Below are 13,550 nucleotides of genomic sequence, written 5' to 3'. Positions count from 1 at the left end.
AGAGGTTCAAACTCTTCTCAGAAGGACTCTGCGTGGATGCACACTTGCCAGGAAGGGGTTGCCCCAGAAGCTGTGCCTTCTCAAAGTGTCCCTTTGCTTGGCGTGCCCCAATTTTCATGCCCTGGAGTCATTGCACTGTAATATTTGGGATGGGTGAGAGAAATTTTTTTCCTTTGTCTAATAGGAGTATAATTATGAAAGGGAAAGCAGATTAATTTGAGGAGAGAATGTATATAAGGAAGTTGTGGATCTGGAAAAACTATTCGGTTAAAAGTATCCATTCCTTTACATCCAGGAAACTCTCAGGTATACCTCGGGGTAGGCGTACTGCAGTTTGAAGACTATTGCTTTAGTCCACCTCATTTTTTCATAGATATGGAAACTGAAGCCCAGTGCAACGGCCAAGCTGAGTCCAGACCCTAGGTCTTCCTGCTCGCAGACCAGTAGGTTTTCAGCTCTACCACACTGCCTTCTATTGTGACCTTGGATAGTTGCCTCAGATAAATCTGTTCCATCTTGGAGGCTTATTTTTCTCATCTGAAAACTGAGAGGGACGGACTTGTTGATTTCAATGCTAGATACTTCTTTTTTTCCTCCCCATCCGCTCTCCAAACTTCACTCTGCTCTGGGCCCCTAGAGGTGGATATTTTTAACCTGCATCACTGGGCTCCTCCCTTGACTTCTAGCTTCTGATTGGGTACAGCCAATGACAGACCCTGGCAGGAGCTTGGAAGGCAAGTAGGGATTAAGATTGGACCTTTCGTTCACCTGGCTCCCTTCCTTGTTACTATGAGATGCTGTGTTCTGCCCTTGAGGAACACAAATCCTGTCCAGCACCCTATTCATTCAGCTACCCTCTCCAGGTTCTGCTACCCTCTCCCTCCCCTCTCCCAGTCAGGCATAGGGATGTAACAGTTCCCCAGATCATTCCATCCTACTGCATCCCTTTACCCACATCCTGCCCCACCATTTTCCTCTTTAGATTAAACTTTTTTTTCTAGGAAGGGAGAGGGACCAAGGTAACTTAATTAAACATTCTCAATTTCCTTCCTTAATCCCTTAATTTTTTTGCCAAAGGGCAAATTCATGTCACTCTACACATATTTTCAAAATCTTGGCCCTGCTAAATGGGAAAGCAAACAAGATAAACAGAAAAAAAGTAAGTGAGAAAGAGTTTTTTGTTTTTAACTTAATATTTTGAAAATGTTTTAGACTTGGAGAAAAGTTGCAATAGTAGTGCAGAGTTCCCATGTACTCTTCCCCTAGTTTCCCATTATGTTAACATCTTACCCACAATACCTGGTCAAAACCATGTTAGCATTGATACAATACTATTAATACTATGTCCTTTTTCTGTCCAAATCTAGTTGTCTTGTTCCCTTACTCTCACTCAGTGTATGACGGTTCTCACCCTTCATCTTTTATGACCTTGACACTTTTGAAAGGTACTGATCAATTGTTTTTTAGAATGTCCCTCAATTTATGTTTGTCTGTTTTCTCATGATTAGATTGAGGTTATGCATTTGGAGCAAGCATATCATTGAAGTGAGGTTATGCCTTTCTCAGTGCATCATTTTAAGAGTCCTGATGTCAGTATGACTTATTACTCTACTATTGGGATTTAGTCATAAAAATTCCTCTTAAAGAACTTCCATAGTTTAATCTTCACCAAGAATCATATCCCCTATCCCAGAAGGGTATTCAAGGTCAAGAACCCCAAGGCACCTTCTGAGACACAAGAATGATATCATTGCCACCTAGACCATCATCAAAGAACATTTACTAAAAAAATAATAATAATAATACTGTATTCATCCTTTTATTACACTGTTATCTTAAGGAGTGTGCGATGAATTTGTCACTAGCCAAGTGAGTGCTGAGTCCTGTGCCTGGAACAACATGAGGCTCTGGAGTAGTCAACAGGAAGTAGAAGAAATCAATCTCTGTCAACTTTCAAGTATTTGGTTGTTCTTTAGTGTGACGTAATCTCCTACTCTGAATCTCCTTGAAGCCAGTAAAAAAAAAAAAAAGTGAGAAGTAGTGTTGCAGACAGATTGTCTGCAAGGAACCATCCACATCCTTATTCCAAGTCCTGAGTTAGTTAGCTAAGGACACAGAAACTCAGAAGAGAGGTGACCACTCAGGATGCAGGCGCAGCGTTCCTCGGTACACACAGAATGCAGAGTTGGTGCTCAGGGCTCCTTAAATGGTATGTGTCTTTAGCTTTCTGGAGGGCTGAAAACCTGTACCTCCACAGCAAAAATATGCAGTCCTCTCCTTTTTTACCCTATAAAAGCTATTTATATGAAAAAGATGAGCTAATCTTTGAATCAAATATATGTTCACTTATTCATTCTGCAAATATTCATAGGGTTTTAATAAAATGCCACATGTTTTTCTAGACATTGGATATTAAACAATTAACCAAATAATCATGGAACTTGTCCTCATGAAATTTACTATCATGAGAAAAAGTGGATGTTCCTTTAGCCTCTTTTTCAATGTATTCATTCAATATATATTTATTGAACTGGGGGTACTTGGTTTTCATCAGTGAACAAAACAGGTACCTGCTCTCATGAAATTTCTAGTAAGGATAAATAGACAATAAACACAATAATTGTGTAAACTATATGATATATGAGGTGGTGAAAAAGTAGGTTTACAGTTGTGAATACATGAAACACAGTTTATTCTTATATTATTATTTACTAATTACTGTACTGTTTTCCATATGAACAATGGTAAATCTACTTTTGCCTCACCCTGGATTCAAAGGAGGTAGGTGGTGTGGATAAAAAGCAAAAGTAGAGCAAGGTACAGGGGGTCAGGAGTGCTACGGGGAGGGAGCGCTGCTCGAAAATGCAGAGTCAGCAGCAATTTTAAGTAGGGTGATCAGTTCATTGAGAAGATATTTGAGCAAGATATGAAAGCGTTGAGGGAGACCGCCCTTGGAGACCTGGAGAAAAAGCATTCCGGGCAGGAAGACTAGCCATTCTTAAGGCTTTAAGATGATAGGTTCTAGGAAGGAAAGCAGACAAGGGTGGCTGCAGAGGGGTCCATAGTTTAGGTGAGAGGAGTGGAAAATGAGACTAGAGATGAAATGAGAACAAGTCATGAAAGACTTTGCAGACCGTGTAAAGATAGAGGCTTTTACCCCGAGAGAGGTTGAGAGCCGTTGAGGGCTTTTGAGCAGAGGAGTCAGCATAACTCACCTGACTTACCTTTAATAAGATCTCTCAGCCTTTCTGTCTGAACAGACTGGAGGGAGCAGGCGGGGAAGTGGGGAGAGCGGCCGGCAGAGGGAGGACGAGGCCTCTGACGAGCTGGGAGCGGCGGGGACGAGAGTGAGATGAGAGTCGGGGGACAGATTCAGAGGACAGATTCAGAGGACATATTGAAGGTGGGGCCTGCAGGATTTGCTGAAAGAGTGGACTGTGGTGTGGGCGAAAGAGAGGAGCTGAGGCTGATCCCAAAGTTTTTGGCCTTTTGGAAGGAAGGAATGTTCCACCGAGATGGAAGATTGCAGGAAGAGCATGTTTCAGGGAGAAAATCAGGAGCCCAGTTTTAGGCATGTTGGGTTTGAGATGTTGGAGGGAAATTCAAGTGTTAAGTCTGGATTCAGGTAAATTTTCCAGGCTGAAGGACTAAATTTGGAAGTGGCATCAAATGAGATTTTTATAGCACATGATTAATATGAAAATATAGGTGTTATTTTAAAAATACAAAATTAATGTGGAATAAAACTAAAGTTTCTCCTTCACTTTCTTACTCCAAACTCACTACTCTTCCCAACAGTAATCACTATTGAGTTATTATGCATTAAGAAACTAAAAAATTCAGAGTACTCAATGACTATATTTGAGAATCCAAACCAACCATTGTTTTTTTCATTTTCACATACATCTTACCACATGGAAAAGTGTTTTAGAATTGTCCAAGTATTTATGTATACATTTTTTTTAATATACTTGTATCTTCCTTTTACCCATACAGTAATGTCATTTGCAGAATGGCTACCTTCCACCACGATGGTGGTGAAGTAGCAGAATTTCACAGCTGTTTGGAATAAACAATATACTTAGATTTGCATGCCTTTTCATGTGAAATTAAACTGATTTTTTAATTGGTTCTATGTTGCATTTTTTTAGCAATCTGGAATGTGTGTAAGCTAAACAGTACCATCTACTTGAGAAGCATTATTGATTATAAAGTACAGAGTACAATTTAAGCACCATAGTAATAATTCTCTGCCCTATAAGCTTTCATCCTAAAATAGTATGAAGTTTCTGTACCTTCCATTAAAAAAAGATAACCTTCAAAATTTGAACTAATGCATTTCTGTTTTGTTGAGTTGGCAGTCACTCTACATAAGGAAAGTAGTGATGACTTTTCAAATATCCAGTTTCTTTTGAGTTTAGAGCTTCAGCTGTAATGAAATTCAATCATCTTTCTAGTCCTAGGAGTTCGCTATTTCTCCTCTGAAATCAAAGAGAAAAAATTAATTGAGGAGGTTTCCCATTGTTTCATTTGATTTTTGGCAGAGTTCTATCTGCCACATGTAACAGACACTGCCACACATCTGGACGGACACATGACTTATTCCAATCAGCTGCCAGTTATGCAGGTACTGATCCATCAAGGCAACCAGTAAAGAGGAAAAATGAACAAAGAGTAAGGTATGCATTCTCAAGAAACTTACAGTCCCACCGAGCCAATAAAAATTTATCTGTAAGGAAAAAATATCACTGTGAGTGGTTCTCAAACCAACTGAACCAAGATATTTTGCTGTGAGGGTGGCAGTGGGGAGAAAGAATCAATGCTTTCAATTGAAAGTTTACGAGTTTTTCTTGAAACTTCGGCACTGACTACTGTCATTTTTTTTTTTTTTTTTTTTGAGAGAGAGAGATCCAGCACACAGCAAAATGAATAAGTTCCAGAAACAATTATCAACAAAAAAACTGAGGATCAGCTCATCATACATAGTTCAACAACTAGTTCGACACCTTGATTTGGGGGATACATGAGCTCCTACTTGTGATTTTACTTTGTGTCCTTTTTTTGCTGATGAAATGTTCCTTTTCGCAAGATCAAATAAAATGACACCTTGCAAAGAACTGTGTCACCTGAACAAATTTGAAATCATATTCTGTACTTTTTGTTCTTCATCAGCAAATGGGCTCCAAGGACAAAGCAGAGGTTATATCCGACTTCTCTTTCTTCCTCCTCCTCCTCCCGTTCCTTCTCCTCCACCCTCCAGGGGTAGTTTTCCCCTGGGCTCCCTCTCACCATCCTGCCTCTGCATTCCACTCACCGCCCGCCACCCCGTTCATACTGGAACAACCCCAATAACCTCCAAACTGATTCCCTTGCTAATAGTTCCTGCCTACTCAAATCCAACAGTCACCGTTCTCACAGACTCACCTTTCTGCAACACAGATCTTTATCAAGCCCTTTTCCTGTTCAAAATGTTAATGATTCTTTATTCCCCATTTAATAATATCCCAAAGTCCCCACTTAATAACGTCCAGAAGTCAGAGTCAAATCCTCCAAAATACAACAATTTCTGGTCCTTGGTTAATATTTGAATGCAAAGTTCGACATACACATGACTATGTACAACCAAGACCTCAAGAGAAATTTGGCAAACAATTTCTCTCATCAATGAAATAAGTAGATCAGCTTAAAGTGAATGTGGGCTTTTAAAATAACAAGATCTCCTTTCGGAAGTGGTGGTTAGTGGCTACTTACACTTGGTGTTTTCTGTTCCCTTAAGGAACAAGGGTGATTTATCTTGACATCTATGGATTAAATGTCAGTATTCCCATCACTTAGAAGTGATCAGTTTTTCTTTTTTATGAATTTCCCTGTCACTGGAAGTTTACTGGAATCAAAAACGAATGTGTTCATTTGGACCATTGAAAACCAGAGTGGTCAGGATCTCATAACTTGATGCTTGCTGTCCAAAGAAAATGTGACTGATTGTGTTACTTCATAAAGCCCTGAGGTTGCCTGTCTATCATAGTGTTTGTTGTTAATTACAATATGTTCTACAAAAGTCTATAAATATGAACTTTATGCCAAATGATTATCACCTTCTAGGGTAGCATGACAGAGTACCACTCTGTTCTTCCTATGTTGTTTCACTCTTTATTTTTTTAAAACCATATAAAAATTTCAGAATCTGGAAAAATGTCTATTTTTAACAATGGACTTTAAAGTTTTCTTCAAAAAGTCATATAAACAGTTACCTTTGCAATTTGGTGTTTGTTAAGTATTTTGAAAAAAGATAGAGTGGCTTGTCCCACTAATGAGTTAATTTCTAAATGACATCTTTCGGTACCTGTTAAAAATAGCCACCAGACTCAGAGCTCAACAATGGGAGTTCGTTCACTCTAATTATTGTTGACTAATTTGAATTTAGAATATTATCTCAACCATTAATTAGTCATTCCTCAAAACAGCCTGAGGGGAGCGACGAACATAGTCAGCCGTTCCGAAGCGAAACCAGCCCCAGTGCCGCACGGAGTCGGATGGCCAGTTACGCACCCGTAACTGCCAGGAATCGAGCCACCTTTCAGGGCTGCTGCGCATCCAGTAAAACACGCAAGAGTGGAAATTAGAAAGGAAACAAACCTCCAGTGTTTCCATTTCATAAGTACTTAAATTTAGATTTACTAAAACTTTATAGCATTGATCAGTCTTGAAAACTTTTATAAATGGAACATCAGGTCTATCCTGCCACTTTTAGCAGCAACCCAAGTATAAAATGTGCGGCATTGTATATATGCTTTTAAAATGTTCACAAATTCCCCTAAATGTACGAATAGAAGTATCATAGTGAAGATTAGGTGGTAATCAAACAATAAGTACATATTAAATATCCATTATGCACAGGGCTCCATGCTGAACTATGAACAAGGGATGCGGCAAGAAATCAGACACCTACCACTGCTTTTGCTCAAAGGTGCTTATAGTTCGTTTCATAAAGAAATCAGTCTCGTGCATATGAAACTTAACAGTACCACAGAAAAACGTTTCCGTGTATATTCCCAATTTTGGAATAAATATTTTTTTCTACATCTTTCTCCACAAAAATGCATGCTTTTTGTAGTCATTCTATTTAAGCTTAAGGTATTTGGTGCACACGTTACTTCGGAGGGTTAGAAAACCACAGGAATTGGTCCTGAAATTATTTATTTCATTATTTAAAGAATGCCATCTTGAACTCTCTCTTTCCAGAAGAAAAGTATGGAGGCATAATTCAAGAGAAAACATTTTGAATAATTAAAATTTTTTCCTAGCTGACCATATAAAGATAACAACAGTAATGAATGTGTGTAGTCATTTCCCACAACACTAAGCCATAGCAAGGAATAATCCTCTCTGTTCTTCTAAAAGACTATTCTGTCTCTCTCAAATATGCATGCTTGATGTTTTTAATGGAAGAGCATTCTCAATACCTTTCCAGTAAGTGTAAATCCTGTTTATACTCTTGTCTGCCCTAGTTTATGGCTTCACACTTCACAAGACTTTAGCCTGTGTTTTGAGCACACGCAGACTGTCCCGATTCCCTTTTTCGGCTGGTGGAGCCTCTTCTGAACTCTTTAGGAGGAAAAATGGCTCTTTCTTCCTTGATCCCAGGGCAAAGTCAAAAATGAAAATAACAAACTTAAACGGCCCAACCTCCTTCACGTCACCTCCGACTTCTCATTCAAAGAGGTACTTGGGACGGCAGGTGGAGTTATAATTATAGATTTTAAAAAAGCCTCATCAGCAGCTGCTGCTTCTGTTTGTTCCCGGCTATAACTGTCATCAGTGGGCAAATTGGCATAAACAGGCCTCCGCAAGTGGAAAATCATTTAACCCCTGTCCTTGTCTGGGTCCTCTCAGTGGCCAGAGAACAGAAAGAAATTCTGACTGTGCATGAGCGAAGGGTGAAACCAAGAGTGCCACACAGGCCTGGAGGCACCTGTTCAGGGGCAGCCTGAAGATTCTCTTTCCTGTCGGAGACTCCAAATCGAATAAATAGGTTAGTGCACAAAGAGTATACATCTGCCTTTGAATTCTGACCTCTGCTCTATCTGATCTTTGTTGTTCTGAAAGAGCTTAATGAGAAGGATGAACTGTTCCATGAAAGAAAGTTATTTGAGGACTGTTATTTAAAACTGCGATGAGAACAAATTATGAAATGGGCTGAATTTATTATGGTCCTCTCCCAATTTTGGCTGTATTCACATTAGACAAATAGACAAGGTAAAGATGGAAATATGAAACCGGTTTTGTGGCGTGAGTCCCATCCTTTCGTAATGCCACTCACTCGTGCCAAAAGGCCCTGAGTTGTTTCTTTCTTTTTTAATTAAATTTAGTTATGGTGAAGGTTTATGTTTGTGATTACAAAAAAATACTGTGCATATAATTCCAGAGTTTTGTTTTCTTAGGGAAATTGGCAAATTAGAATTGGATTGTTTCCTTAGCTCTGAATAAAAGCTGAACATTTTCTTGTTTATAGAAAAATGTAAGCTACGGGCTACTTTATACAAGAAGTTGGCTGTATGATTTATTTCTTGTGTCTCATATGATGCTACCTAAAATCTTATAATTTCAGTCTATGTAGCCTCATAAGACTCTCCTCACAGATCCCTTCGAGAAAATCAAGACTTCAAAGAAGTCTCATTTTATGTGTGTGCTCTGTGTTAGAGAGCAGGATTTACAAACAAAGATTAGCTTTGGGCCTTCTTCTCAAAACCTGAATGTTTAATTTCTTGGTGAAAAGCAATGGAATTCGAGAGAACTTACTGAAAACTGAGCTTTGGGGCCCAGTTCTCATGCTACCCTCACCCATGGAACAGATCCAAGTGGAACGAGTCCTAAAGGACGGCCCCGTTTTTTTCAGCTCCGAACAGAAAATGAAGTCTCCCTAAGCATTTTGTGCTACACTTTTCTATGGGAAAGCACCTTTCTTAATATCACTGCAGCCCAGCATTCTGTCCACCTTTTGAAGTACCTAGAGTGCTAACTATGCACTGGGAGCTCCATTAGAGAGACACCCGCATCCAACTAAAATCAGCAAAAATAACCCATAAATTACATCCCCACAAAGGGCTTGTTTATTTCTAACAGTATCTCCTGATTTCAAAGAAGAGAACCATAACTTCCCCTTTGGAAGTTTAAGCATGAAATAAATAAATATCTCTTTGCATACTTTAACAAATAAAGCCCCAAAGAATAAGTTTGGCTACTGCTTTAGAAAATGTCAATCAATATAGCATATCAATATCCTAAAATCTTTCTGTGGGTTAAGAAACTATGATAGATAACATTACAATGTATCTCATACATCTCACTTATTCATTCAAATATTTTTCGAGCAATGGCTATATAATCTAAAAAATACTACTTAGAAATTAAGGCAAGCTTAGAATTTCTATTACTCTTTCCAGAAATGCTTTTCCTCCTTTTTTTATTAAGCTGTTGCGCACTAAGGTGGTGGTTACCTCCAAATTCCAAATTGTTCGAACTGAGAAAGGCTACAAAAGGGGAGCTGGCTGACTGGTTGCTGGTGTGGGTTTCCTTTGAGATACAGATTTATGCTTGGTCTTAAACATGGCTTCTTACTTGTATTTTGTCTTCTTGCTCTTCTAGAAAAAAACTATCCAAGATGACTGTCACTTACTCCAGTAAAGTTGCCAATGCGACTTTTTTTGGATTTCATAGGTTACTCCTCAAGTGGAGAGGCAGCATCTACAAACTACTGTACAGGGAATTTATTGTTTTTGCTGTTTTTTACACAGCAATAAGTTTGGTGTACAGGTACTTTCCTTTGCATGTCTCCTTAAGTGGCCATCAAATATCAAGTGAGAATACAGTCTCAGAAATCTGAGCCCTGCGGTTGCCGCTGACCTTTGTGCGTATGTAACCCCCTTTGCATGACCCTCTCTGTGGCCTCCCTCTCCCCAGGGCTGGGTAGTTGAATCCACATCCGCCATTTTTAGGATGTTAAATAGATTCTCACTGCCATGCTCAGGGGGTTCTCATTGCAGCCCCACAGGAAGTGATCGTGATGAGGTGTTAGTCGTGGGTCAAGAATGTTGCTATAAGCACAGAATGGAAGATTCATACTTAGATCCTCGCTACATAATGATTTTGAATGGCAAAGTCTACACATGAATAATTACGTGTGCCTCTCTCAACTGTGTCTCTCATAGTTTTAATTTGCTATTTAAGAGCTTGCAGCAACTACCTTTGTAATTAGCATGGTTGTGAATAATGTCTATCAGGCATACACACCTGATATAGGAACTTTCCTTCCTTTTGCCTGGAATGACAAGATCTTATCCAGGATGGTGCCCACCAACCTTATCGCTACCTCAACTAAAGAAAGGGGCTGAAAACTACTGTATTTTTTTTTATGTCTTCTGAGTTTGGGGCATGTCATATTCACAAAAGGAGATGATACTTATCCTTTATAACTTCACAACTTATGCCTGTCCGATTGACAGAAAATTTGAGCAATCTTATGTCCAAGAAATACTTTTATGACAAAATTATACTTTAAAAAAAGATTTTATTTATGTATTTATTTTTAGAGAGAGGGAACGGGAGGGAGAAAGAGAGGCACAGAAGCATCTATGTATGAGAGCGACATCTATCAGTTGCCTCTCACATGTGCCTGAATGGGGTATCAGGCCCGCAACCCAGGCCCGTACCCTGACCGAGAATAGAACCGGCGCCCTCTCACTGTGCGGTATGATGCCCCACCAACTAAGCCACACCAGTCAAGACTAAAAATTTTATTCTTAATAACATTCTATCAGTATTACAAAAGAGAAGCTTTACGAGTGTTTTAAATTAAAATTGATTGCATACATGTCTTCTCTGGGGAGGAAATAAAACTTAAAACAAAAAAGCTGAAGGTTTTTGAGGCTGTATTTCCACCTTTTCTATGTACATCAGTTTGTTATTTCCTTCTGCGTACAGATGAACACATTCGTATGGCACTGCTCTCACCTACATTCTTCCTTGCAGCAATAGGACCCCATTTGAGGAAGAGGGATATTAATTTGGTTGGCTGATAATTATCAAAAGTAGAATAGGAAGGTCTATTTAGCTAAATCAAAACCACTATTCCAAATGAATGTATATATTGGTATGTATTTTGGCAAAATGTCTTTAAATACAATGTTGTATTAAAAACCTCTAATAATTTTTCTGATCTGTCTTATAATACTTTTTGACAACTTATTTATGTGTCACCTAATCCTTCAGAATACTAAGATGGTGGAAGACACATGATGTTAATTGTCTCAATTTATTTTTACTAATATGAATTTATTGCTTCTACTGCTGCTTAGAATAGAATAGCCCTTAGAACAATTGTAGCCAGAAATGCTCCATGGAGCTTTAACTTTTGCTCCAATATCTTATTTATACCCCACAAAATTATATGCATATATTTTTTCTAAAGGCCAAAGAGTGCTTTCACTGATAACAATAACCATCAGTTAAGTCATTCTTCATTTTTTGAAGTCCAACTGTAAAAGCTTGTTAAAATAGATCCTAATATCTTGATCAAAGGAATACCAAGAACTATAGGCTGAATTTGTCAAGAAAGTCAAACATATGTGTAAAAATATAGACATAGTTTCTGTCTCATGTCTGATGACCCTACGTTTTTTGGTCCTGTTAAAAGCAAATAAATATACTTAACAAAAATCATAAGACAGCACCAGAATTCATTAATGTTATTATATCTCTTCCTATTTTTTGAATGGATTTGACAACATAATTGCCATTACTTACTTTCTAACTAGTAAAATTTCTATGTGTCTATAGGCCAAATATTTTTTCCTTTGGCCAATTATTAATAACCAATTATTATTAACCAATTGTTATTAAGTACAACACCATATGTTATGTTGTTTTATATAACATGTATTCTTTAATGATCATAACATCCTTGACGCATAGATGTTATTATCCCCATTTACAAATGAGAAAACGGAGGCTCAGAGAACTTTAGAAACATGCTCACATTCCAAATCTGTAAGTGGCAGATCTGGGGTTCAAACCCAGCTCCCCAGCCCTATGGTCTGTGCTTTCCACAATTAAACCTTCTTCAGCCATTTCTGTTTGAGTATTGGAAACCACTCTGGCTGTAACTTTTCATCACATGACCTTGATAGGACTGTGCACACAGGTGATGCCTCCTTGTCTGCTTTTCCTGGCTTCAGAGTTTCTGACAACTCCTCCAAAGCTGGGGCGAGAGCCCCAAGGCCCCCCCACACCCAGTGCGCCGCACCCCTTCGTCAGCACCAGCTCCCATTTCTTCACCTGCAACCTGATTGTTGGCTCCCTGTTACCTTGTTATCCCTCTGCTTCCTTTATCAAAGTTCTACGGATCCCAATAGGCCTTTAAAGTATGTTAACATGGATTTTTCCAAGGGATTCCTTTCTTCTTTGGAACAGCTACACTCATTCATTGATGCAATTTCATCCCTGTTGCTTTGCTTTCCATATTTTGATCGTCTTTATTAACCTGCCTTGAGATATTCCTTCTGACCCTGAATCTCCTCCCTATACAACATAAATATCAAGAATAGTTCTATTAAATGAATGTATGTTTAATAATACCGTGAAATGGCTTTGGGTCAGATCTATAGTATAAATTTTAATATTTATAATATATTAATATGTACCCCCAAATATAATAATAAAAATTTCCACTTCTAACTGTTAAACCTGTTATATTTTAAATAATTGCAGTCTTTTAAAAAAGTTATAATATCCTTTGAAGTACAACACAGAAAATCAAGACTGTGCTGAGTAGAATATTCAGGAAAAAGTAAGATCAAGATGTCAAATTCAGGGCTATTATTTAATAATGACTTAATAACTCTAATCCTCTTAATCAAGACAGTTTTTCTCCCTCGAGTACACCTGATAAATAATTGAAAAACAAACTCTTTTATGAGGTAATGTGCTCCAAATCCAAAGCATTAATCATATAAAAGTTTAAAAATATAAAGTATTTAAAAATAAAGTGTTTAATGAATCTGTCTAATGGCCAATAACATTTATGTACTACAAATGTTAGTACTTGAAATATTCAGCTTTTGAGATACATCAGCTTAGTAGAAAAGAAAAAGTTGCTGCTCCTTAAAAAAATTATTTGTGCTTAATTGTTTGCACTGAATATCACTTGCAAAGCAGGTGCAGAAGTATAATATCATAAAGGGCTGTGCATTTTATTTTTGCTCCAGATTGTTACTTACAGGAGCCCAAAAACGTTACTTTGAAAAATTATCAATTTACTGTGACAGATATGCTGAACAAATTCCAGTAACCTTTGTGCTTGGTAAGTATAGGTAACACGCAGAATGCAGCCACCCAGCTGTCTCCGTTAGGATGACACCGATGACTCTGCATGGGAGTGTGTCCAAGCTTCGAGGCATGCCCGCAAAGCCACCGCTTGCAATAGAACAGAAGTCATCCATAAGGTTCGCCTGCAGGGCTGCTTTTGCTACATTAACACCAAACAAGTTTGAGGT

At 38.3% G+C, this 13,550-nt stretch overlaps 1 protein-coding gene across 4 annotated transcripts in view; it reads left to right on the top strand.

Annotated features, from left to right (window-relative positions):
• The first annotated feature begins 7,875 nt into the window (after positions 1 to 7,875).
• Positions 7,876 to 13,550, top strand: part of BEST3 (bestrophin 3) — a 38,433-nt gene continuing 32,758 nt past the window's right edge. For 2 of the 4 annotated variants that reach the window (XM_054580096.1, XM_054580095.1), the window contains exons 1-3: positions 7,876 to 8,032; positions 9,646 to 9,813; positions 13,263 to 13,357. In XM_054580096.1, the coding sequence (XP_054436071.1) occupies positions 9,662 to 9,813; positions 13,263 to 13,357 (247 nt within the window). In that variant the 5' untranslated portion in view covers positions 7,876 to 8,032; positions 9,646 to 9,661. Of the gene's footprint in view, positions 8,033 to 9,645; positions 9,814 to 13,262; positions 13,549 to 13,550 lie in introns of those variants that run through there. The other 2 variants (XM_054580097.1, XM_054580098.1) reach the window with 2 other exon arrangements.

This window comes from Pteronotus mesoamericanus, unplaced genomic scaffold (assembly GCF_021234165.1).
Source record: "Pteronotus mesoamericanus isolate MK-2021 breed Mesoamerican mustached bat unplaced genomic scaffold, CSHL_Meso_final contig_56, whole genome shotgun sequence".
NCBI classification, from domain to species: domain Eukaryota; kingdom Metazoa; phylum Chordata; class Mammalia; order Chiroptera; family Mormoopidae; genus Pteronotus; species Pteronotus mesoamericanus.
Note: the sequence above shows the minus strand (reverse complement) of the source record. Positions and strands in the feature narration are given on the sequence as shown.